Source organism: Pelodiscus sinensis, chromosome 17, assembly GCF_049634645.1.
Source record: "Pelodiscus sinensis isolate JC-2024 chromosome 17, ASM4963464v1, whole genome shotgun sequence".
NCBI classification, from domain to species: domain Eukaryota; kingdom Metazoa; phylum Chordata; order Testudines; family Trionychidae; genus Pelodiscus; species Pelodiscus sinensis.
In genome coordinates, this window is record NC_134727.1 from 34,858,769 (window position 1) to 34,880,497 (window position 21,729).

Below are 21,729 nucleotides of genomic sequence, written 5' to 3' on the forward strand. Positions count from 1 at the left end.
GCTCTCTTCTTTCTCACACACAAGAGGGAGGCAGTACTGAAGCGTGCTGTGTCCCTCTCAGGGTGGCCACTGATTCTCTACTGGTAAGTTGATCTATAGACGGGACACCCTGGCTATGTCTACACTCGCAGCTTCTTGCGTGAGAAATAGGCAAATGAGGCTAAGCGTGGCATATCGCCGAGCCTCATTTGCATACCTAATGAGCCGCCGTTTTTGCAGAAGAGGCTCTTGCGCCAGAAGGAGCGGTCTACACGGCCCCTTCTTGCGCAAGAAAAACCCTCTTGTGCAAGGCCGCTACGCCGATTATTTTCAGGAATAGCGGCATCCCGCAAGAGGGGTTTTCTTGCGCAAGAAGGGGCCGTGCAGACCGCTCCTTCTGGCGCAAGAGCCTCTTCTGCAAAAACGGCGGCTCATTAGGTATGCAAATGAGGCTCAGTGATATGCCACGCTTAGCCTCATTTGCATATTTCTTGCACAAGAAGCCCCGCGTGCAGACATAGCCCCTAAGTCCAGCTACTGTGAGCAAAGAACGTCTCTGGCCAGCACCCCCTGCTCAGCCAGGGCTGCATCTGCCTTTGTCTGGCAGCTGCAGCAAGTCCCTCCTGCCTGGGGGGGTTCCTAATACCCCCCCCCCCGGGCATCTAGGAGCTTCCCCTCCCCCCCTGACTCCGCCTCCCCAGGCATCTCGCTGAAGGAACCTCCCCGCTACGGGGCACGCGGCTCCGCGCGCCGCCTTTTCCCGCCCTCCACTGCCGCCCCGCCCCCTCTCGGGGGATGCAGCGCTTCCCCCGGAAGGCGGGAGGCCGTTGGGGGGTGCCCTCCGACCCCGGAAGGGCTTGAGGACGGGGTCGGCACTTCCGGTGCGGCGGCCGGGTTCTTCCCGGCGCTCGAGGCCGGCTGCTGTCGCCGCTTCCCCCCAGGGGCCCGTGGCGCGATGCCGGCGCGGCCGCCCCCCTCGCCGAGCGCAGCCCCGGGGGCCCGCGGCCGCCTATGTCGCTCGCTGGCAGCTCCGCCGCTGCGCCCGCCTCCGGCTGGGATGTGAGCGGCCCCCGCTCGCCCGCCCTCCGCTCCCGAGTGAGTAGCCGCCGCCCCGCCCCGGCCCCTCCCGCTTGCCCCGGGCTCCAGGCCGCTCTGCCCCGGGCGGGGCGCTGTGGTGTGGACGCGCTGCGCCGGCGCTCGGCAGCCGCTCTCCTGGGGCCGCGCTGGGGAGCGGCCGAGTGGCGGTGACGAGCTGGCGAAGCGGGACTCGGTGGCGGGTGGCGTCCTGCAGCTCCGTGTAGCGGGGGGTGGCCCGCCTCGGCCTCGGCCTAAGGCAGCTGCGAGGCCCCTGTTTGTATTATCATTGATTCTGCTGAGATGGCCAAGTGGCTCTTGAAACGGACCACAGTGTCCTTGCTTCATAAAGCCCGCTGCAGATTCCAGGGAGTGCGGCCCTCCTGAGGATAACTTCACCTCTCTGCTCATTCAAGGCTTGGCCTCGCTTTTGAGAGCGTGGACAATCAGACATGGTGGCTTTCTGAACTGTCCCCTTAGAACTGGGTGGAAAAAAATCCAAACATTTCCTGTGGGTTTCCCCAAAGCTGGTTCATTACAGTTTTTAGGTGCCGCTATCCAGGGCTGGCCTTGAATTGGCAATTTAAAGGAAAATGGCTAGTTCCATATAGGGATGTGAAAGGTTAACTGGTTAAACTTAATGGGGGATGCTCACCAGTTCTGGTTAATTGGTGGAGGCTGGAGCAGCTCCCTGGCTATCCCCAGGGAACCACCATGGACAAGGGTGATCCAGTCTGGGCAGAGCAGCCACTGTCCGCACCATGCCCAGGCATGCCGCAGGCAGGGAGACCACTCCAGCCCAGTCCCCTTTTAGTTGTTTAACAGGTTAACCATTGTGTTTAGCCAGTTAACCAATTAAACAGGATTTTACATCCCTATGAGCCACATAATCTATCCTAGTACCTTGCTGCAGTATCTTCAAAACATTGGAGGTCTGTGTTTTACTTAATTCCATTAGCGTCCCTCTGTTTTTCTACTATGGCCGCGTCTCCACTTGCTGTGCCCGAAATAAATCCTCTTTAGTAAAGGCCTGCTAAGTCAAATGCTGAGAATACCCCCGTTTGGCGCTGGTACTCACTCCTTATGACAGTAAGAAGGGAAGCTGATGTGAGCATTTGCTCGCATTGACCTCCTACTGAGAAGACGGCACTAAGCTTGGCTTCAGGTATGTCGACCCCTGCTAAGTTATTTACGTAGCTATAGTTGCACACCTTACACCGACCTTTCAGGTCTAGTATAGATCTGGCCTATGCAAAATGGAAGAAAGAAAATAGTGAAAATATAGCCAACTATCAGGTCTGTTAATGGAATGAAGGCCCAAGGCAGTCTTTAGTTTATGCAGATGAACTAAAGGCATTTAATTTGTTGAAACTGAAGCATAGTTCAAAATTTGTGAAATTATGCATTTTAAAAATACTGTCTGTTTTAGAAATGGAGGCTCAGTATGACGGCACCGAAGTAACTGTAGTAATGGAGGAAATAGAAGGCACCTACACATCTCCAGTGCCCTCTAAGAAGAAGAAAAAATATAAAAGTCCTGGAGACCAAGGGGAAAAGGCCAAAAAACCCAGGTGAGCTCCTCTCTTTTCCTTGCTCAGTTAATCAGTGGCCTGGTACAATTTGAACAGTATTAGAACATAAGAATGGCCAAAGGTCCATCCAGCCCAGTATCATGTCTGCCAACAGTGGCCAATGCCAGGTGTCCCAGAGGGGATGAACCGAACAGGTAATGATCGAGCAATCTCTCTCCTGCCATCCATCTCCACCCTCTGACACCAGATGCTAGGGACACCATTCCTTACCCAGATGGCTAATATCCATTAATGGACTTAACTTCCATGAATTTATCTAGTTCTCTTTTAAACCCTGTTATAGTCCTAGCCTTCACAGCCTCCTCAAGCAAGGAGTTCCACAGATTGACTATGCGCTGTGTGAAGAAGAACTTCCTTTTATTTGTTTTAAACCTGCTGCCCATTAATTTCGTTTGGTGGCCCCTAGTTCTTCTATTATGGGAACAAGTAAATAACTTTTCCTTATTCACTTTCTCCACACCACTCATGATTTTATAGACCTCACATTTCATAGAGATGCTAAAATGTGTTTAATCACGAAAACAGTTTCAGCAGTTAACGTGTGGGGTAGGGGATAGGCAGCTCCCTGGGAACCAGTGCATGCAGAGATCCAGCTTTTAAGACAGCTCCTCAAGCATATCATAAGCCTGCATGTATCTGTGAACAGGCTCATTACTTAACTGTGTACATGGTTACACTTTCACATCCCTACTATTCATTGCCTCTGGTATAAGACTTACCTCTGCAATATGCTTGATCTGGTCTATTTACTGCCTGAAACAACTACTCAGAATATCACAGCTACCTCTCTGAGATTTTGCAGCTCAGAAAAGCACTTTTATATCCTACTTTCAGGAATATAGCCGGACCACTTTGAAATAGTTTTATATACATACCTTTGATAATTGCTGTTGCTTAACCAGAATCCTGCAGTCTCTGCAATTCTATGACTGGGAAGCAGGGGGAGAGTGAGTAGAATACTTGTTTATTGCGCTCCAGAATCTAACATTTCATTTAAAAAACATTGCAACCGTGAAGGTAGTATAACCCTTCCCCACGCACACTTCTGTTGCCTATCTGTATTGCAACAGAAGTGTTGAAATAGTAGCTCTGATCTTCACAATCTGACAGTGTAAAATATTAAGGGTGATAATAGATTGAATTAAACTTCAGGTTTTTGTAAAATAAGTCTGGAAAAAAAAAGTCTGCTGCTCTGAAGTATGGCAGAACTTAGGCCAACATAGTCATCGAGTAAATAGGGCCTTGGTTTATAGAATGGAGCAGAAGAGGTAAAGCGCTTGCCCCAAATGAAAGCAAAGGAAAATAAATTAGTGCGTTCAATACAGTAAAATCATAAAGCCAAGAGCATCACAATTCAGATAGTTCTCTCTCCTTGAACAGGAGCTCATCCAACCCCTCCTCCTTTCCCTCCCTCCAAGAGCTAGTTTATATTCGTAGTGCTCTCCATTCTTTCTGAGAACTAGGAATCCATAGTTCTCAGCCTTTCTTTCTAGAGCTAGATTGTAATTCCTTTATTTCCTGCAGCACTCACCTGTATGTGCTTCCTCAGACCAAGCACAATTTCCCAGGTATTTGTCCTATCTCGAGCATTACTAGCTTCTGCAAATCACCAGGGACTGATGAAATACATCCTAGAGTACTCAAGGAGCTGATAGAAGAGGTATCTGAGCCTTTAGCTATCATCTTTGGAAAATCTTTGGAAAATCATGGAAGGCAGGAGAGATTCCAGAAGACTGGAAAAGGGCAAATATAGTGCCCATCTACAAAAAAGGGAAATAAGAACAACCCAGGGAACTACAGACCAGTCAGTTAAACTTCTGTGCCAGGAAAGATAATGGAGCAAGTAATTAAGGAAATCATCTGCAAACACTTGGAAGATAATAAGCTGATGGGGAACTGCCAGCATGGATTTGTAAGGAACAAATCATGTCAAACCAATCTGATAGCTTTCTTTGATAGGATGAGTCTTGTGGATAGGGGAGAGGCGGTGGATGTGGTATACCTAGACTTTAGTAAGGCATTTGATACAGTCTGGCATGATATTCTTATCAATAAACTAGGCAAATACAATTTAGATGGGGCTACTATAAGGTGGGTGCATAACTGGCTGGATAACCATTCTCAGAGAGCAGTTATTAAAGGTTCACAATCCTGCTGGAAAGGTATCAACAAGTGGGATTCCGCAAGGGTCTGTTTTGGGACCAGTTCTGTTCAATATCTTCATCAGTGATTTAGATATCGGCATAGAGAGTACGCTTATTAAGTTTGCAGATGATACCAAGCTGGGAGGGGTTACGACTAATCTGGAGGATAGGGTCATAATTCAAAATGATCTGGACAAATTGGAGAAATGGTCTGAGGTAAACAGGCTGAAGTTTAATCAAGACACATGCAGAGTGCTCCACTTAGGAAGGAACAATCAGTTTCACACATACAGAATGGGAAGCGACTGTCCAGGAAAGAGTATGTCAGAAAGGGATCTAGCGGTTATAGTGGACCACAAGCTAAATGAGTCAACAGTGTGACGCTGTTGCAAAATGATTCTAGGATGCATTAGCAGGTGTGTTGTGAGCGAGACACAAGAAGTCATTCTTCCGCTCTACTCTGCGCTGGTTAGGCCTCAGTTGGAGTATTGTGTCCAGTTCTGGGCACCACATTTCAAGAAAAAGATGTGGGGAAATTGGAGATGATCTAGAGAGGAGCAACAAGAATGATTAAAGGCCTAAAGAGCATGACCTGTGAAAGAAGACTAAAGAATTGGGCTTGTTTAGCTTAGAAAAGAGAAGATTGAGAGGGGACATGATAGTGGTTTTCAGGTATCTAAAAGGGTGTCACAAGGAGGAGGGAGAAAAACTGTTCTTCCTGGCCTCTGAGGATAGGACAAGCAGCAATGGGCTTAAACTGCAGCAAGGGAGGTTTAAGTTGGACATTAGGAAAAGGTTCCTAACTGCCAGGGTGGTGAAACACTGGAATAAGTTGCCTAGGGAGGTTGTGGAATCTCCATCTCTGGAGATATTCAAGAGTAGGTTGGATAAATGTCTATCAGGGATGGTCTAGACCAGGGGTGTCCAAACTTTTTTCAAAGAGGGCCAGATTTGATGAAGTGAACATGCGTGAGGGCCGACCATTTTGCCTGACATTCTTTGAACCATTACAATTAAATGCAAATTAACTATTTTATGCAAAGTTTATTGCAAACGGCATACTTTTCATTTCGTCACATGGATGACAAATCTAAACAGGTGTTAAATCACTCTGCCTTTCATATCTGAAGGCCAGATTGAAAAAAAAAATCCAGGAAGCTGAAATATGTCAGGAACATTGTAAAGTACATTACATATTATTGGTAATCAAGGTTGTCTGTCAACTTTTAAGTTAAAAAAATATGTTGTGTCCAAATATATTTATAACTGATTTAGACCAACTGACATTAACTGAGATTTTACAATGTATTCATCTCAATACATATGGATTCGTTGGGGACCATAAAAGATAGATATTGGCAAATTACCTGCGGGGCCGTATTAAACCGGAACACGGGCCGCAATTGGCCCGCGGGCCGGACTTTGGACATGCCTGGTCTAGACAGTACTGGGTCCTGCCATGAGGGCAGGGGACTGGACTCGATGAGCTCTCGAGGTTCCTTCCAATCCTAGTATTCTATGATTCTTACTCGGGCTTCTTCCTTAAATCCCTAAAGCCTGGCCTGAGTCACTCATATGCCCTTCCTTTCACATGACTAAAATCATTTTTTCCATCTGAGACTGAGCCGATCTCATAAGTAAGTCTCATGCCCATCTGCCTTTAACAGGCCAACTGTCCTTTGACTGTACCCAGTAATTGCATGTTTAATTGGTGATACACCGTTTAATGTCCACTGAATGGTTAAAACACTACAGGCTGGACCTTGCTGGTCCAGCACTGTCAGGACCTGAGTCGTCCAGAACTAGGGAGTTTGCTGGGCCAGGGGAGGTCAGTGCTCTCCTGCTGGCTGTCCCGCTCCCGAGGCTGGGGCTCCTGCTTGCTGCCGCTGGGGATTCCCAGGGCTCCTCGGTCAAGGCTCACCTGTTGCTGCCCAGCTCTGCTGCCGCTGGGGGTTCTCTGGCTGGGGCCACCCAGCCATCCCAACCCTGCTACTACCAGTGGTTCTGGGGGTTCCCTGGCTGAGGCTGCCTGGCCACCACCGGTCCTGCTGCTGTAGCCGGTCCTGCTCCCATTGGGGCTGCCTGACTGCTGCTGCAAGGTGTTACCCAGCCAGGGCAGGACTTCCTGTTTGCTGCCTGGCTCAGCTAACACCAGGGGTTCTCTGGCCAGGTCAGGGTCTCCCCATTCATCACCTGGTTCTGCTGATGCTGGGCATTCTTGGGCTGGGGCTCCCCAGCTGCCACCTGGCCCAGCCAGGGCTCCCCAGCCCTGCAGTCTCCCAGCAGCCTCCTGCTCTCCGCCTCTGGGGCTCTTTGGTCCAACAACATCTGTGGCCTGCTGGACCAGAGAGTCCTGGATTTGGGAGGTTCAACCCGTATTAGAGACTCAAATATGTTTCACACTTTGTTGAGTGATTGATATAGGCCCGTGTGCCTTCTCCCCTAAATCTCCTTGTAGGTCTTCACTTTATTAATAGACTTTTCCTCATTTTTCTGACTGTCTATACAAAACAAGCCCAGGAAAGTTCTCATCATTGCTCTTAAGGCCAGGATAAGCCTGGTCTTTTTTTTTCCAGGTGTGGTGTTAAGGAAGAGACTGAGTTCAGTATTCACTTGTGTTTCAGATCGGCTTACCTCCTGTACTATTATGACATATATTTGAAAGTACAGCAGGAACTCCCCCACCTCCCGCAATCTGAAATTAACAAGAAGATCAGTGAGAGCTGGAGATTGCTTAGTGTGGCTGAAAAAAGCTACTATTTGGAAAAGGCCAAACTGGAGAAAGAAGGATTAGACCCGGTAAGTCAAGTTTCTTAAATTCCTTCACGTCTTTCGACATCCTTAGGCATATGAATCATCAATTGCTGTATCCTTTGCTTTCTCCTGAAAATGCTATGAGAAAAATATTAGGAAAAATCATGAGTTGCTAGCTATTTTTACTTACTGTAAATTTGCTTTTTGGTGTAAAGAAGCATGGTTTCCTGTGTGTTTAGGAGTAGTTGTGATGCTCTTCATTAGAATAAAAAGCTGCTGCTGCTGCTTTAAATTTGCAAAGTATTTTGCATCCAGTGGTATCTGATTACACTGCACTAAGTCACATTATAGTGCAGTACAATGTCATGTAAACCTAACACAGCGTAGTATGTAAAAGGACAGAAGCAGAATAACTATGTACAAGATGGGTGTTTTAAATCAGCCCTAGAACATGGCTGACTTAGTGGCAGTTGCATCCATCTAGCTAAGAAGCAGCATTGGCAAACTCCAAAAGGCTTCTGTCCAGTACCTACTGGTCAGAGGAATAGCAGCTTTCAGATAAGACCGCCGGGATGAGTGGGATTAATATAGGGGATAAGAGGAGAGAGGATTATGAAGGCTTTGTTAGAGATGTGAAGGACTCGCCAGCAATCTGCCTTTGGAAGTTATTTGAACTGTAATGGATGGACTTAAAAAACCCATAAAAACCTTGAACTAAACCTGTTAATTCTTTTGTCTCTTGCTCCTCTCTCTTCTATGCTTTGTCTTAACAGAACTCCAAGCTGTCCACTCTGACTGCAGTAGTTCCAGACATTCCAGGCTTCCGTAAAATCCTCCCTCGTTCGGATTATATAATCATCCCCAAAACAGCTCTTCAAGAGGACAGGAGCAGGCAGCACCTAGAACTCTGCGTGGCACAGGGCCAAACAGCATCTGAAGGAGTAGCAGCTTCCACCAACATCACAAGTGTGGCCCATGATGCCATGCAAAACATCCTTTCCGTGGACTCGAGCCGTGTTGGCATTTCTGAGCAGTGCATTGCTATTGAAGGACTGGCAGAGGAGTCCGCTTCATTTGGTCAGTCAGACGCTATAGAAGAAGTAGTTGCTTCAGAGATTCTCTCTCATTATGTCAAACCCATAGCAGATAAAATAACTGGAGATATCCTCTTGGATGAGGCATCTTTGGAAATAGGAGAGGGACATCCATATCAGACAACTAGTGTGGTTATTGAAGAGACTCTTGTTAGCAGCTCCAGAGACCTCTCCAATGGGAGCATTGCTGTGGCACAGCCCCAGGTTTCTGATGGCTTGTCTGTGGTAACAGTGGTGACCGGGAGGGTAAGCTAAAATAGTAACTATTTCTATTGACTTATTGCCTGAATGTTTCTTATAGCTGCTTAAAACATTGCTTTGCCAATGCTGCTTCTTAGCTAGATGGTTTCTTTCTAGTGATTCATGCTGGCGGAAAGTGACATTAATGAATTATGCCACTCCTGTTCCATGGCTCAACTAGATCAATAGTGATGGAAGCAACAATTTTTGCTCATTTTTTGTGCAGCAGCAGTCAAAAAAGCGAACAGAATGTTAGGAGTCATTAAAAGAGGGATAAAGAATAAGACAGAAAGTATCTTATTGCCTCTCTGTAAAACCATGGCACGCCCACATCTGTGTACCGATGTAGTTGCCTCATCTCAGGAAAGATATATTGGCATTGGAAAAGGTTCAGAAAAGGGCTACAAAAGTGATTAGGGATTTGGAATGGGTCCCATATGAAGAGAGATAAAAAAGACTTGGACTTTTCAGCTTAGAAAAGAGGAGACTAAGGGGGGATATAATAGAGGTCTATAAAATCATGACTGGTATGGAAAAAGTGAATAAGGAAAAATTATTTACTTATTCCCACAATAAAAGAACTAGGGGTCACCAAATGAAATTAATAGGCAGTAGGTTTAAAACAAATGTAAGTTTTTCTTTACTCAGCGCACAGTCATCCTGTGGAACTCCTTGCCAGAGGATGTGGTGAAGGCTAGATCTTTAACAGGGTTCACAAAAGAGCTAGATAGATTCATGGAGGTTAGGTCCATCAATGGCTGTTAGCCCGGATGGGCAGGAATGGCATTCCTAGGCTCTGTTTCTCTGGAGGCGGGTGACAGGGAAGGGATCATGTGAGGATTACCTGTTGTGTTCACCTCCTCTGGAGCATCTGGTATTGGCCACTGTCGGTAGACAGGATACTGGGCTAGATGGACCTTTGGTTTGACCCAATATGGCCGTTCTTATAAGACGGTGAAAAATGCAGTTCAGTGCCTCCTCTCCTCTCTTCTACTATTACCCTCAGGCCTAAAAGATGAAGTGCTGGATCAAACTTTGAGGTTTGGGTTGAATTCCACAGATATACTAAAGCATTGTTCTATGGAATCTGTGTTTTATCTCTGTCCCATGCGGCAGACTTCCCAGCTGTAGAGGACTGAATGAAGACTCCTTTCAAATCCCTGGTTGGAAGGAAGGATTCAGTGATATAAAGCAGATTCTGTCTAGGAACTGAGTATGTTGCTTCTATCTTCTCTTTGGTTATCAGGTTGTCACTCTCTTTGTAATCTGTCTGCAGAGCACTCCCAGTAGGCCATCAATCCTGAAATCCTGTTACTTGTACCACTGGTGCCTCATGGTTCTATTGTATTGATAGACTCCTAAATGTGGTGTTGAAGATACCCTCAATGAAAGGTCAGAATGCAGCTAGCTAGATATGTGCCCTTGTTGGTTATGTATTTTTTTTCTCTTTAAGGACACAGATGAGAGCAGCTCCTCTATGCCTACCACACAGTTTATTATGCTGCCTCTCCAGGCTCACTCTGTTGTGGAGAACCCAACATCAATCAAACTGGTGAGTAAAGGAGGAGCTAGTGTTTTTCTCTTGGAACCTATCTACAATAGTATATAGAAGGTGTTAGTGCCCTAAGGTAGACAAGGCACACTAACTTGTCTGCAGCAGGCTTTAAGGTTTTTTATCATGTTCTGCTCCTTTACCCTGAGCAGATGGCTATCACTTCCTCTGTCAAATTGTAAGCTCCATAGTACTCTAGTGCCAGAGCTTTAGATACACTTAAAAATGGAGTTTTATAATGAATATGGAAATAATTCAGTCAGTACTACAGCCTTCTGTGATGCTTGCTTTGATAGTAAATTTAGTTTATTGTAGGTTGTCTTCACGTTTTCATCCAGTAGTACGCTACGCTGCTGCTGCTTTTTTTTTTTTTTTTTTTTTTTTTTTTTTTTTTTTTGTAATCGCACATGACTATATTGTGTAGATTGGCTGGGGAAGATCGAAGAGCTGGTAATCGTACTGAGACACAATTGAGGCTTTTGATACCGAAACAAAAGGCGGTTCAGGTTTCTGTTAAAATCATCATCTGTGAGAGATTTCAAAAGAATCCCCTACAAATATTCCATTTAGCCTCAACTGTGATGAATAGAGTATTTCATGTCTGTTGGCTATTTGAAGACTGGTATGGCAATGAATCAGCTTACATTTGGTTCATGTTTCTTTACATTCATAAAGGATTGAGAAATTTTTTTAGCTTCTGCAACAAGAGTTGTATTGTGTGCCAAATTGCACAGCTACAGAAAACATGGGCCTTGATAGTATTTAGTGTTCAGTAAAGGGACCTAGATCACTGAACCTCTAGGATCTGGCTAGGGATTGAATGATTATCTGGTAAGTCTCACCCTTATCCTCTAAATTCTGGCTACAACCCTGATTCTCACTCCCCCTTTACAGGCAAAATATTTGACTTTTGGCTGCAACAATTTGTCATCTGTAAAATGTGTAGTTCTACTTGGCTTATGGAAGATTGTAGTAATTATTGAATTAATGTTTGAATGCTTACTGATAGAGAACAACGATTGTGATGTGTCTTTATGGTACCTAGTGCTGCAAATAAATTGTTGGCAACCTTTTTATTTCAGACAACCACTTACACCCGCAGGGGCCATGGAAACTGCACCAATCCTGGCTGTTCTTTTACTTATGTCACTAGACACAAACCGCCGAAGTGCCCAAAGTGTGGAAACTTCTTGGGAGGAAAATGGATCCCAAAGGTACCTTTCCACTTTTCACATAATTTTTTTATTCCCAATGACTGAGTCTCAACTGGAAAGTGACCCTTGTGCGCATACCTATGAAACCCTAAATGCTGAGCAAATCTCAGACCTGAGGAAGTGAATCTCTGATCTTCTCTTCCAGTTACTCTGCTAGTGTCAGTCACCAGTGAGATGGCGAGACCTGTTTTCTAACACAGAGCTTTTGTTTGGATTTCTTGTTTCTGTGCTGAAGATGCCACTCTTGTAGTAATCATATTAAAGGGGCAATCTTGTGAAGTTCTGATCCCCAAATCCTTTCTTTGCTTTCTGACTGCAACGTAACACCAGTATCTGAAAGGTGCCTGCCATACCTGCTTATAGCATCAAATAAGTTTAGGGACTCAGTTCAATCACTTATTTCATGGTCTTGGTGGATAAACAACAAACATCTGGTTTGGAGCAATTTTTACAGGCTGTGATTCCAATGCACCATTTTACCATGCCTTCATAGGGAAGCAAAACAGCACATTTCAAATGACAGAGGACAGCTGGATCACTGGGGAGCCAAGTCACAGGAGCTATGCAATGGGGATCAGAGCTCTGTGATGGATTTAGTAGCTCATGTCCATGGTTTTTCTTCATTAGTTTTAGTAACAATGTTAAAATTGAGGCTTTGCACAGTAATATGAAAGGACTGGGAGGAAATTCCAGGGAACAAAGGAAGAAGTTGTTTAGATTTTAAGATGGTTCATAAAATATACTCTATCCTTCACATAAGTCCAGTACCAAAAGGAGGACACAAACCTTGTTCAAATGGAACTACTCTCTTGATGTAGCTCACTTAAATTATTTGTCACCTAGTTGGCAGTATAAAATGGAAAGTTGTTCTTGAGAACCTTGGAAAGGGAAGAGTGTAACCAAGAACCTGGTCACTCATGGCATCTAATTCTGGGGACATGTGCATGAGACACTTCTGCTGGCACAAGTCTAAGGAGGTTGAATATGCAAATTTCCACCAGTGGCTTTAAGTGAGTCCATCTGTGATGGGATGATCCATCAAGTTCTTTAGGGTAAGGATTGTTTTTTAAGGTTGGGGAACTGTGTGGAATGCCTAACCCAGTGAGGTGCTAACCCATCATTGAAGATCCCAAGCGCTATCTCTATACAAATAAATAATGGCATCTTTTCCAGCATTCTTCTGTAAATGTGATTTAATACACAGCCTGTCAACTGCCAAAAAAATTGCAGTGAAGCAGAAAATCCTTTAGCTTGATTTTTTTTTTTTTTTTAATTTCCTTTTGAACAATCTGGGAGACAAGATGAATGAGGTAATCTCTTTTATTGGACCGACTTCTGCTGGTGAGACACAAACTTTTGAGCTTATACAGAGCTGAAGAGGAGCTCACTCATCTTGTGTCTCATATCCTGGGATAGATATGGAAATAACAACACTGCAAATTTAAACAAACAGTATCATGGGTATGTTGCCTGAAATGTCCTTTTTTTTTTAAAGGGACACCATCCACTAATCTCAATTCCTACCCCTCTAATTTAGAGGGTCCAATCTATATTTGGCTTTTCCAAGGAAAGAGATTTCCTGGATTCAGCCTCTGGGGAAAAAAATGTTTCAGCTACAAGTTTAAACCCTCCCCTCCTTGTGAGTCTGCTTACTGAAGTATCCCAAATGAACTTGTCCTGAGAGATTCCAGAAAACACTCTCCTCCTCCCCACTCTGGCTGGCTGCTCATTTAGTTCACTCCCCTCCTAGATTTTTTTGGATGGGAGGTGAGGATTTCTGGAGAGCTGGAGCTGTAAAAGAGGGCATCCTATTTAGAGAGAGAAATGGATGAATAAGTTCTGAGGTTGCTATTTCTATACTAATGCTGATGTTCTGAGTAGGTTTAAAAATGCCTAAGGCCTAGTTTATGCTTAAAATTTGGAACAGCCTAGCTGCATTGCTCTGGGGTGTTAAAAAAAAAATCACACCCATGAGCACCATTGTTAAGCTGACCACACTCCAAGATCGACATGGCTGGAGTTGATGAAATAATTCTTCCCTCACCATAGCTTCTGCTGCTCAGGTAGGTGAATTACCCCCATTGACTGAAAAAACCCCTTCTGTTGCTATGACATGACTGCACGCTATGAAATGAGAAGTGTTTGTGAAAAAGGCACAATGGGATAGAACACATGTTAGCAAGGATCTCCATCTGCAAGGAGATGAGAGAGTCTCTTCTGGCTTTATATGCAATGTGGTGCTTGGACCCTGGCTTTGCTGCTTTTCTAGCTAATGTTAAACAGCCTCTGCAAATCAGCCAAGTTATGAATACACTTTGGGTGTAAAAGTGTGACGCTCTGAATTACCTGGGATAGTCTGATCTTTTTGTTCTCTCTCTCAGGAAAAGCAACCAAAAAGCAAAGCTGAGCAGAGCTCAGGTCTCCCCCTCAGAGCACCAGGGGCTAAAAGAAGCCCACAGCCAGGAACTCCAGAGAAGGCAGCTGCTCAGGAGGATGCCACCAAGTGTACTCTGGAAAGCTCTGAAGCTGTCAGCCAGCTGCTGAGTGCAGTGCCTGTTCGGGAGCAGATACACGAGAATGAATGGGAAGAAGTAATCATCTCAGAGGCTCACATCCTTGCAAACAGTGTGCAAGCCCAGGACGATGGGAATGCAGCAGCAGTGATGCCAGCTAAAGATTGCAATGTTCAGGGCAACTCCTTTTTAGAGCAGACTGAGAGAGACAGTACAGAGAGAGGGTCGCAGCCATCTGCTGAGATACGTTCACTTGCCAGTCCAACTTCCACTGTAAAAAAGCCAATGGGGTGAGTCATTGCTGATTGATTTCACAGAGGTGTCACACTGAGCCGTCACTTGTATGTGGCACTGTTGATGGTGCTGATCAGTGCTGGCATTTCTTCTTAGATGGCAGCTTCTTACATGGCTCACGTAGGTAACAAGTGAATCAGGATAAATCCAGGGTCAGAGATTTGTTCTCCAACTCGCCAAAAACATCAGAGCTATTAGCTTTGTGCTCTTCTGTCTACCCTCTGCCATGGAATGTGACTGCCCTTCACTAGCATGGGTAGAACTTTCTTGACAGCTGCATGTCTTGTCTTTCAGCGTCGATGCTCTTGCTGCTGCACCCAAAGGACAAGAACTGAAGAGCAAACCAAAACCCAAGCCCTCCTTACTGGCTGCTGCGAGACCCATGAGAGCAATCCTACCTGCTCCTGCTAGCTTGGGGAGGGAAATCCGCACAGAGCCGCTCAGCAGCCGACAGGGCTTTCCAGGTAAAGGTAGAAGCAAGAAGCCATCCACAATAGGCTTTGACAGCAGAAGCTCTGTAAGAATGGGGAGAAGGGGGCAATTAGCAAGTGGGGTGTATTTGAATGCTACGTTTGGAATGACTTGCTGGCTTGATGTCATGGGTGGTTGGTGAAGGCAATCCAGTGCTGCCCTTTCTTCTGAGGCCCTGCCCCTTCCCCACCCCCACAGGGAGGTGGGGCAGCATGCCATGCATGTGCTCCCCCTCCCAACCATGGGGAGAGGCGGGGAGCAGGTGGGTACCCATTCACTCCAGCCTCCCCAGCCCTGCAGAGGTTCACATGGCATGACCCTATCCCCCCCAGCCCTACAGAGGGCGCATGGCATGTCCCTAGCCTCCCTAGACCTGGAGGAGGGCATGCCATGCGACCCGACACAGCCCAGCCTCTCCAGCTGTGGAGCACTGGGGGAGGAAGGAGGGTGTCCCATGCAGCGCAGCCTCTCAAACCCTGGGGAGGGAGGAGGTTGTAGGGCACATGGCATGGCCCCAGCCACTACAGCACCAGAGGAGGTCGGAGGGTGCGTGGCATGGTTCCGGTCCCTGAGTAGGGTACACCATGTGGCCTGGCCCAGCCCTGCCTCTCCAGCCCTGGAGCATGGGGAGTGCGATTGCTGGGAGCAGTAACACTCTGCCCCGGAACACCTACAGCAGATGTTCTGGGGGTGGAGTGTGGGAAGGGCTAGGTCTGGTGGTTTGGAAAGTCAGAGCCTTCCCCCACCTTACATACTGGATGCCTGTGCTTGGTGTTGCATCTTAGAAATACTTGTTTAGAATGCAGGTGGCTTAGAGTTTAGTGGGTCTATTATAGTCACCAGTGAACACCTTACAAAGTCAGGTTTTGGCAGCAAAGGGCTACTTCACCTGGGGCAGAAATGCGATTTGCAAAGTCTGGTTGGATCCGTTCAGGTTCTGAGGACAGCAGCTCCACTGTGTCCTGTGGCTGCATTTGCCAAAGTTGTCAAAGTAAAACAAAAACGTGGCTTGCACACACTTAACCTGCTGCTTTCTTTCCTCCTTCAAGATAAGCATTCCCCTGTGAGAACCTCGGGCCTGAAGCCCAGTACCCTGAAGCAACTGGGTCAGTCTGTCCTACAGCCGTGTAGCATTAGTGAGCGAAAGGTAAGAGTGAGTCTTGCTTTTCAAAATGCACTTGGATTTCTCTAGTAGGTTTAAAGTAGGATTTCTCGCTTCTGACCTAAATGTGTGGAGACCGAGTAACCCCTCGGTGATGGGGTTTGTGACTAATGTTGCTTAGTGCAGGAGATTCGCCTGAGGCCGCATGGGCTAGTGTTAGACCTAAGAGCTGGTGTGTTGTAATTGCAGATCTTCGGCTCTATGGCCTTGAACTAGTCTTTACATGTGTGTCTCCGATAACACTTCTCAGAGGGGCATTTTGGGATCAGGTAGGGCTTGTCTACGCTACAGAGAAGATCGACACTGCTGCAGTTAATCTCCTGGGCTCGAATTAGCCGGTCGAGTGAAGACTCACTAATTCGAACTGAGAGGGCGCTCCCATGAACGCCGGTAGTCCTGCTCCTCACAAGGAGTAAGGGAAGTCGACAGGAGCATGTGCTCCCATCGACCTCCCACTATGTGGAGGGCTCCAAAACGTGATTTAAGGTACTTCGACTCCAGCTACATAATTAACATAGCTGGAGTTGTTTATCTTAAGTGGACTAAAGGTTTAGTGTAGACCTGGCCTAAGTGCTTTGAAGATGTGTGTGATAGAAGTACTAAGTATTATTCTTACATGTGTGCTTGAAATGACTGGTTAAGACGCAGAGCATGCAAAGTTGTTGGAATAGGTTGTTTAAATTGTAACCCTATAATTTGGAGAAAAGTACTGAAATTCTTTGTTAGCAAGAAGGTAGTCACTGGTCTCCTTTTCAAACCATTTATAGGCACTGCTTGTGAGCTGCCATCCGTGCCAGATCTCTCAAATGTATGATTTATGTGCTTTTCTTTCCCTGCCGTCTCCCCAAACCGCTTTCATCTGCAGCTCCACAGCAGCCCAGCCAGCAGAGCATCTCAGGTGAAAGTAGTGGAGGTCAAACCAGATGTATTTCCCTCTTATAAGTACAGCTGCACTGTAACTTTGGTAAGGATCTTTTGGTGTGTTTGATTTGATGTGGAGCACCACTGAGCCTCTTGAGAGTGGCTGTACTGTGGAAGGGCAATTGCTTTCCTCTTCCGAGTGAGCACTTTGGATCTGCTGCTTCTAAACTTGGCAAGGCTGTTGTGGGCACTCAAGCTATGATGTCTGTGCAGTCTGCTCCAAAGGCACAGCTTGGCTCTTTGAATTTTTAAATGCAAATATTGTCCATTTCATGTACTGAGTTAACAGCACTAAGCATCTCAGACTCCTGCAGGGGTATTGGCAGGGTAAGCTTTCCTGCATGGCAGTACAAATATCTCAACTCTGTCTTGGAGGAGGCAACATTATAGGGAAGAAGGTACACCATAGCCTCCATGATGGTATAATATTTGTTCTCTTGAGACTGCTGGAGGGGTGGGTTTGGGTGGTGCCTCGCAATCTTAACAAGGCCTGGCCTGAGGTAAGAACCAGCTCATTTGTTCCATGAAGTGCAGTGCTGTCTTCAGAAGGTAATGATTTCAGGAAGGGATGAGACTGGTTAACTGGCAAGCATCACCCTTGACGGGTGATGCTTTCTGGTCATGGTTAACCAACGGGGGCTGGAGCAAGCTGCCATGGACAGGGGACTGCTCCAACCTGGTAGGGGCCCAGCACGCTGCAGGTAGGGATACTCCACAACAGGCCTGATCTGTCCGTAGTGGTGCGCCATAGGTGGGGGTGCTCCAGCCTGGTCAGAGCAGCCTTCTCCTACTGCAGGGAGGGCAGCGCCAGCCTGCCCCTGTTGAACATAACATTTAATCGTTTAACTTATTACTAATTTCACGTCACTACTGATCTGGATTGGATTGGAGCTAGAGACATAAAGTTGAATGGTTCTGTATGGTATTACAAGTGCTTTGAGTTAAACAATCCTTATCATTTGGCGCACTTTTTTTTTCCTTCTCAGGATTTGGGATTGGCAACATCACGTGGAAGAGGCAAGTGTAAGAATCCCTCTTGTAGCTACGTATATACAAATAGGCACAAGCCGCGAATCTGTCCCAGCTGTGGTTACAACCTCGCCAAAGATAGAGCTGACAAAACTGTGAAATCCTTGGTGAGTTTGGTTCTGTTTTTTCTTGCTGAATGATTGAGTTAATTGTACTTGGTCTTTTAGATTTGTAGATTTCAAAGGCAGAAGAGACTGTTGTGATTATCTCTTCTGACTTCCTGAATAACACAGGCCATGGAATTCCCCTGAAGAATTCCTAGAGGATACTTAATAAAAAAGCATCCAACCTTGATTTTTAAAGTTGCCAGTGATAGAGAATCCACCATGACCCTTGGTAAATTGTTCTAATAGTTATTTTCCTTCACTGTTTAAAAAAAAAAAAAAAAAAAAAAAAACCTCATTTCTAGACCAAATTGCCTAGCAGCAGTTTCCACTACTGAATCATGTTATATCATACTGTGGTCTGTTGACTCTTTCGGTTATGTATAGAACCAGTTGAAGTTTGGAGTTTCCATTCTGTGGGAAATAGACAGTTTTTGAAATTTGTGTTTGCTCTGAATTAGAACAAAATCAAAAAGTTCATAAATTTTCCATGAAAATGAATTATTGGGGGGAAATAGTTTCAGGTTGATAGGAAAGTTTATTTCTGATTTTTACTTTCAAAAATGTCTTTAAAGCGAACAGTCATTTAGAAACAGTCAGCATTCCCCAAGATCTGGAACTTTTTAACCCTATGAAACTGCTTTTGTAAACATGAAAATTTTATCAAAATTGACCTTCTCAGGTGAATGTTTAGAATATGATGAAACAGTACCTGGTGGCTGAAAAATGATCCAATGGAAAACTTGTCAATCCACTGTAGTTGTATAGTGATCTCTTTTTGGGACTATTCACTGCCCACAGTTGTGAATGGTAGTTTTCACTGAAAATAGGTACTACAGACCAATAGTACTCAATCTTACCACTGAGGGCATGCTGCCATTTAAAAACATGCCTCATGGAACAGATGTACATGCGAAGGGGGAACCTCCTGAAACTATAAAACTAGTATGCAGCATCAGCTTTGTCTGCTTTATGCAGTCTGGAAGAGGTGAGGGATCTCATCAGACTCTTTTTTTTTTTTTTTTTTTTTTTTTTTTGTAATCTGATGCTATCTTTTTGGCTGAGCTGTGGTGGCAAATATCAGTTCAGTTTTACCATTTGTGTACTAGAATGTCTTGTTCATAACACAAATTTATACCGCTCCTGGATTGTTGGTAAACACATTCTTAGCTAGTATTTCTTTTTTTTTTAATTGGAATAAAGTTCCTTTTTATCTATCATAGTTGGTTTTTTAAGGTGCTTGTTTTTGCTACTGTGAGCAAACATCTTCTGGGTTCTTTTTTTAATTAATTAAATTAAAAACCATAGAGTTTGCCCTTTTCTTAGCTAGCAGGTTCAGTCAGCATGTAAACCAGCTAGTCTGTACACTACAGTAAGCTTGTTCCTTCAGCTGAATTTTATTCTGAAGTACAATTTTTTTTTCTGCACACGATATAAAAGCTCTCCCCTCCTGCCCCCCAGAAAATCCTCAAATAATCCCATGTGAAACTTGCATAAATGGATACTTTAAGAATATTATGATCTTCCTTAACTGTTTCTTTAATTCACTAAGCTGGGTGGCATTTTTGAGGGAATTTGGTTTGTTTTTCTCCTTGTTTGGTTTTTTTGGACTTCTGTTTTTGTCTCAGCCTTAACATTCCTGTAATATGGTTTGTTCTGGAATCGATGCTGTGTACCCTTTTCTTGGACAGGCCATTTATTTTCTCACAAGGCTAGACAGGAACACAAGCTGAAGCATTGGCATGATGGTTTGTTTTACTGATAAAGTGGATGAGAGGCTGTTAATGTTCTTTCTATCTTGTTGAGCCCCCTAGTGTTTGATTCCTCTCTTTCCTGTGTACTTTACTACTTTGAGCTGCTGATCACATAGACTACATGATAATCACTTTTAACAAATTACAATGCATTCAAAGCTGGACACTTAATTATCTCTTAGCATTCAGTTGCCCGTCTCCTCCTTCTTGTAGATTTTTATGTTATGTGGGAGGGGAATTTTTACAGTTGCCTGCACTCAAGTAAATAATACAGTTTGTAGAAACATTAAAGAGTTTGTATACATTTGCAGTGCTCATCTCCACCCTCTCCATCATCCAGTGTATATGGTAACACTTCATCACCACCACCAAGTTTTCTGAAGGCCTGCGCTGCAAATAGCTGTCACTTATTATGAGCTGGTAAACCATTGTAGGTGAGGTTTCCTCACTGCTGCATTCTATCTACTTTTATAAAGCAGTTCTGCTGAAATAAAAATAAATAACCCAGCCCTTCAAGCTATGAGATGCCTTGTCTAGCAGAGCAGGGGCCTGAACTCAGCATTTCTGGATTCTGTACTATGCTATTTTGTCTTTGGACAGATTACTTAATATCTTTGTATCTGTTTACTTAGTAGCAAAGTGAGTAGAATAGTCCTCTACCTCTCAGGAGTGCTGAGGCGTCATCATTAGTTTTTTACTCCCTATTTGTCTGACAAAATCCAAGTGAAATTTTGGCTCTTTCTAGGAGGTCAGCTCAGGTCTTCCTGATGTATTGAACACCAGTGAACCCCTGACACAGTCCCAGAAAGAGATTCAGCGCCAATCGACACTGCAGCTGCTGCGCAAGGTAATGCAAATCCCAGAGAATGAGTCGGAACTGGCAGAGGTCTTCACACTCATCCACGAACTCAACAGCTCACGGCTCATCCTGTCCAACGTGAGTGAGGAGACGGTCACCATCGAGCAGACCTCCTGGTCAAACTATTATGAGTCTCCATCTACGCAGTGCCTCCTCTGTAACAGCCCTCTGTTCAAAGGGGGACAGAAGTAAGATTCTGTTTTGGATTTGTGACTCTCATTCACCCTTATTCTGATATTCTGTATTAAAGATGCCTTTGAGGATAATAGTGCTTTATCCCCTCCACATGAAAGCCATTGCAAACAGCATGCAACTTGCATCTGTGTAAGTAGTGCACATTTTCCTTTAGCTCCCAAGATCAGCTGTAGGCACATCTGTGCTTTTGTGAGTTTGGGAATAGACTGTTGTAATACGTACGCAGGCCCTTTCTGCATCTTGGGAGGTGATGGTGTCGAATGTAGCTGTTCTGAAAGTGAACGACTTGCAAATGCTACCCAGAAGTAATGTGTAAATTTTGCGTCCACAGCTCTATCCATGCACCTTAGTCCTGATCCTGTAGTACCATCTGCTTGCTCCAGTTCTTTACCTTCTCATAGCTCTGCCTGACCTGCAGGATTTCTGTTACTCAAAACACTTTAGTTCTGAATGCGTAGGCCATCATGTCTGCCTATGTGGTATCTTTCTGATAACAGCCAATGAACTCAGGTTTTCAGGCAAGAAAGTTGACGACATATTAATCCTTGTGCTGCCACCACCTTAAAAATTAGCTCCAGATTCTTTTGAAGTGCAGCAACAATTATTCAGATCCTGTCACATCTTCTGTACTACTTTGCTAGTTAAGCATTCACATTCATTTGAAAGCTGACGTTTTATATATAATGCATGGCCACAACTGTAAAACTCTTTTCTTTCATTGAATACATTCTCTCTATGGCCATTTTGGTACTTTGAGATTTTTAGGAAACTGGTGTCCCTTGGT

General features: G+C 45.0%; 1 protein-coding gene across 2 annotated transcripts in view; it reads left to right on the plus strand.

The window, feature by feature from the left end:
- The first annotated feature begins 810 nt into the window (after positions 1-810).
- The window catches only part of HMGXB3 (HMG-box containing 3), a 32,780-nt gene continuing 11,861 nt past the window's right edge, over positions 811-21,729 (plus strand). The window contains exons 1-13 of one of the 2 annotated variants that reach the window (XM_075900538.1): positions 811-1,074; positions 2,077-2,218; positions 2,483-2,624; positions 7,414-7,588; positions 8,317-8,883; positions 10,331-10,429; positions 11,512-11,643; positions 14,025-14,446; positions 14,745-14,914; positions 15,971-16,068; positions 16,949-17,047; positions 17,991-18,140; positions 20,637-20,938. In XM_075900538.1, coding sequence (XP_075756653.1) covers positions 2,485-2,624; positions 7,414-7,588; positions 8,317-8,883; positions 10,331-10,429; positions 11,512-11,643; positions 14,025-14,446; positions 14,745-14,914; positions 15,971-16,068; positions 16,949-17,047; positions 17,991-18,140; positions 20,637-20,938 — 2,354 coding nt within the window. In that variant the 5' untranslated portion in view covers positions 811-1,074; positions 2,077-2,218; positions 2,483-2,484. The remainder of the gene's footprint in view (positions 1,075-2,076; positions 2,219-2,482; positions 2,625-7,413; positions 7,589-8,316; positions 8,884-10,330; positions 10,430-11,511; positions 11,644-14,024; positions 14,447-14,744; positions 14,915-15,970; positions 16,069-16,948; positions 17,048-17,990; positions 18,141-20,636; positions 20,939-21,729) is intronic. The other variant, XM_075900537.1, reaches the window with a different exon arrangement.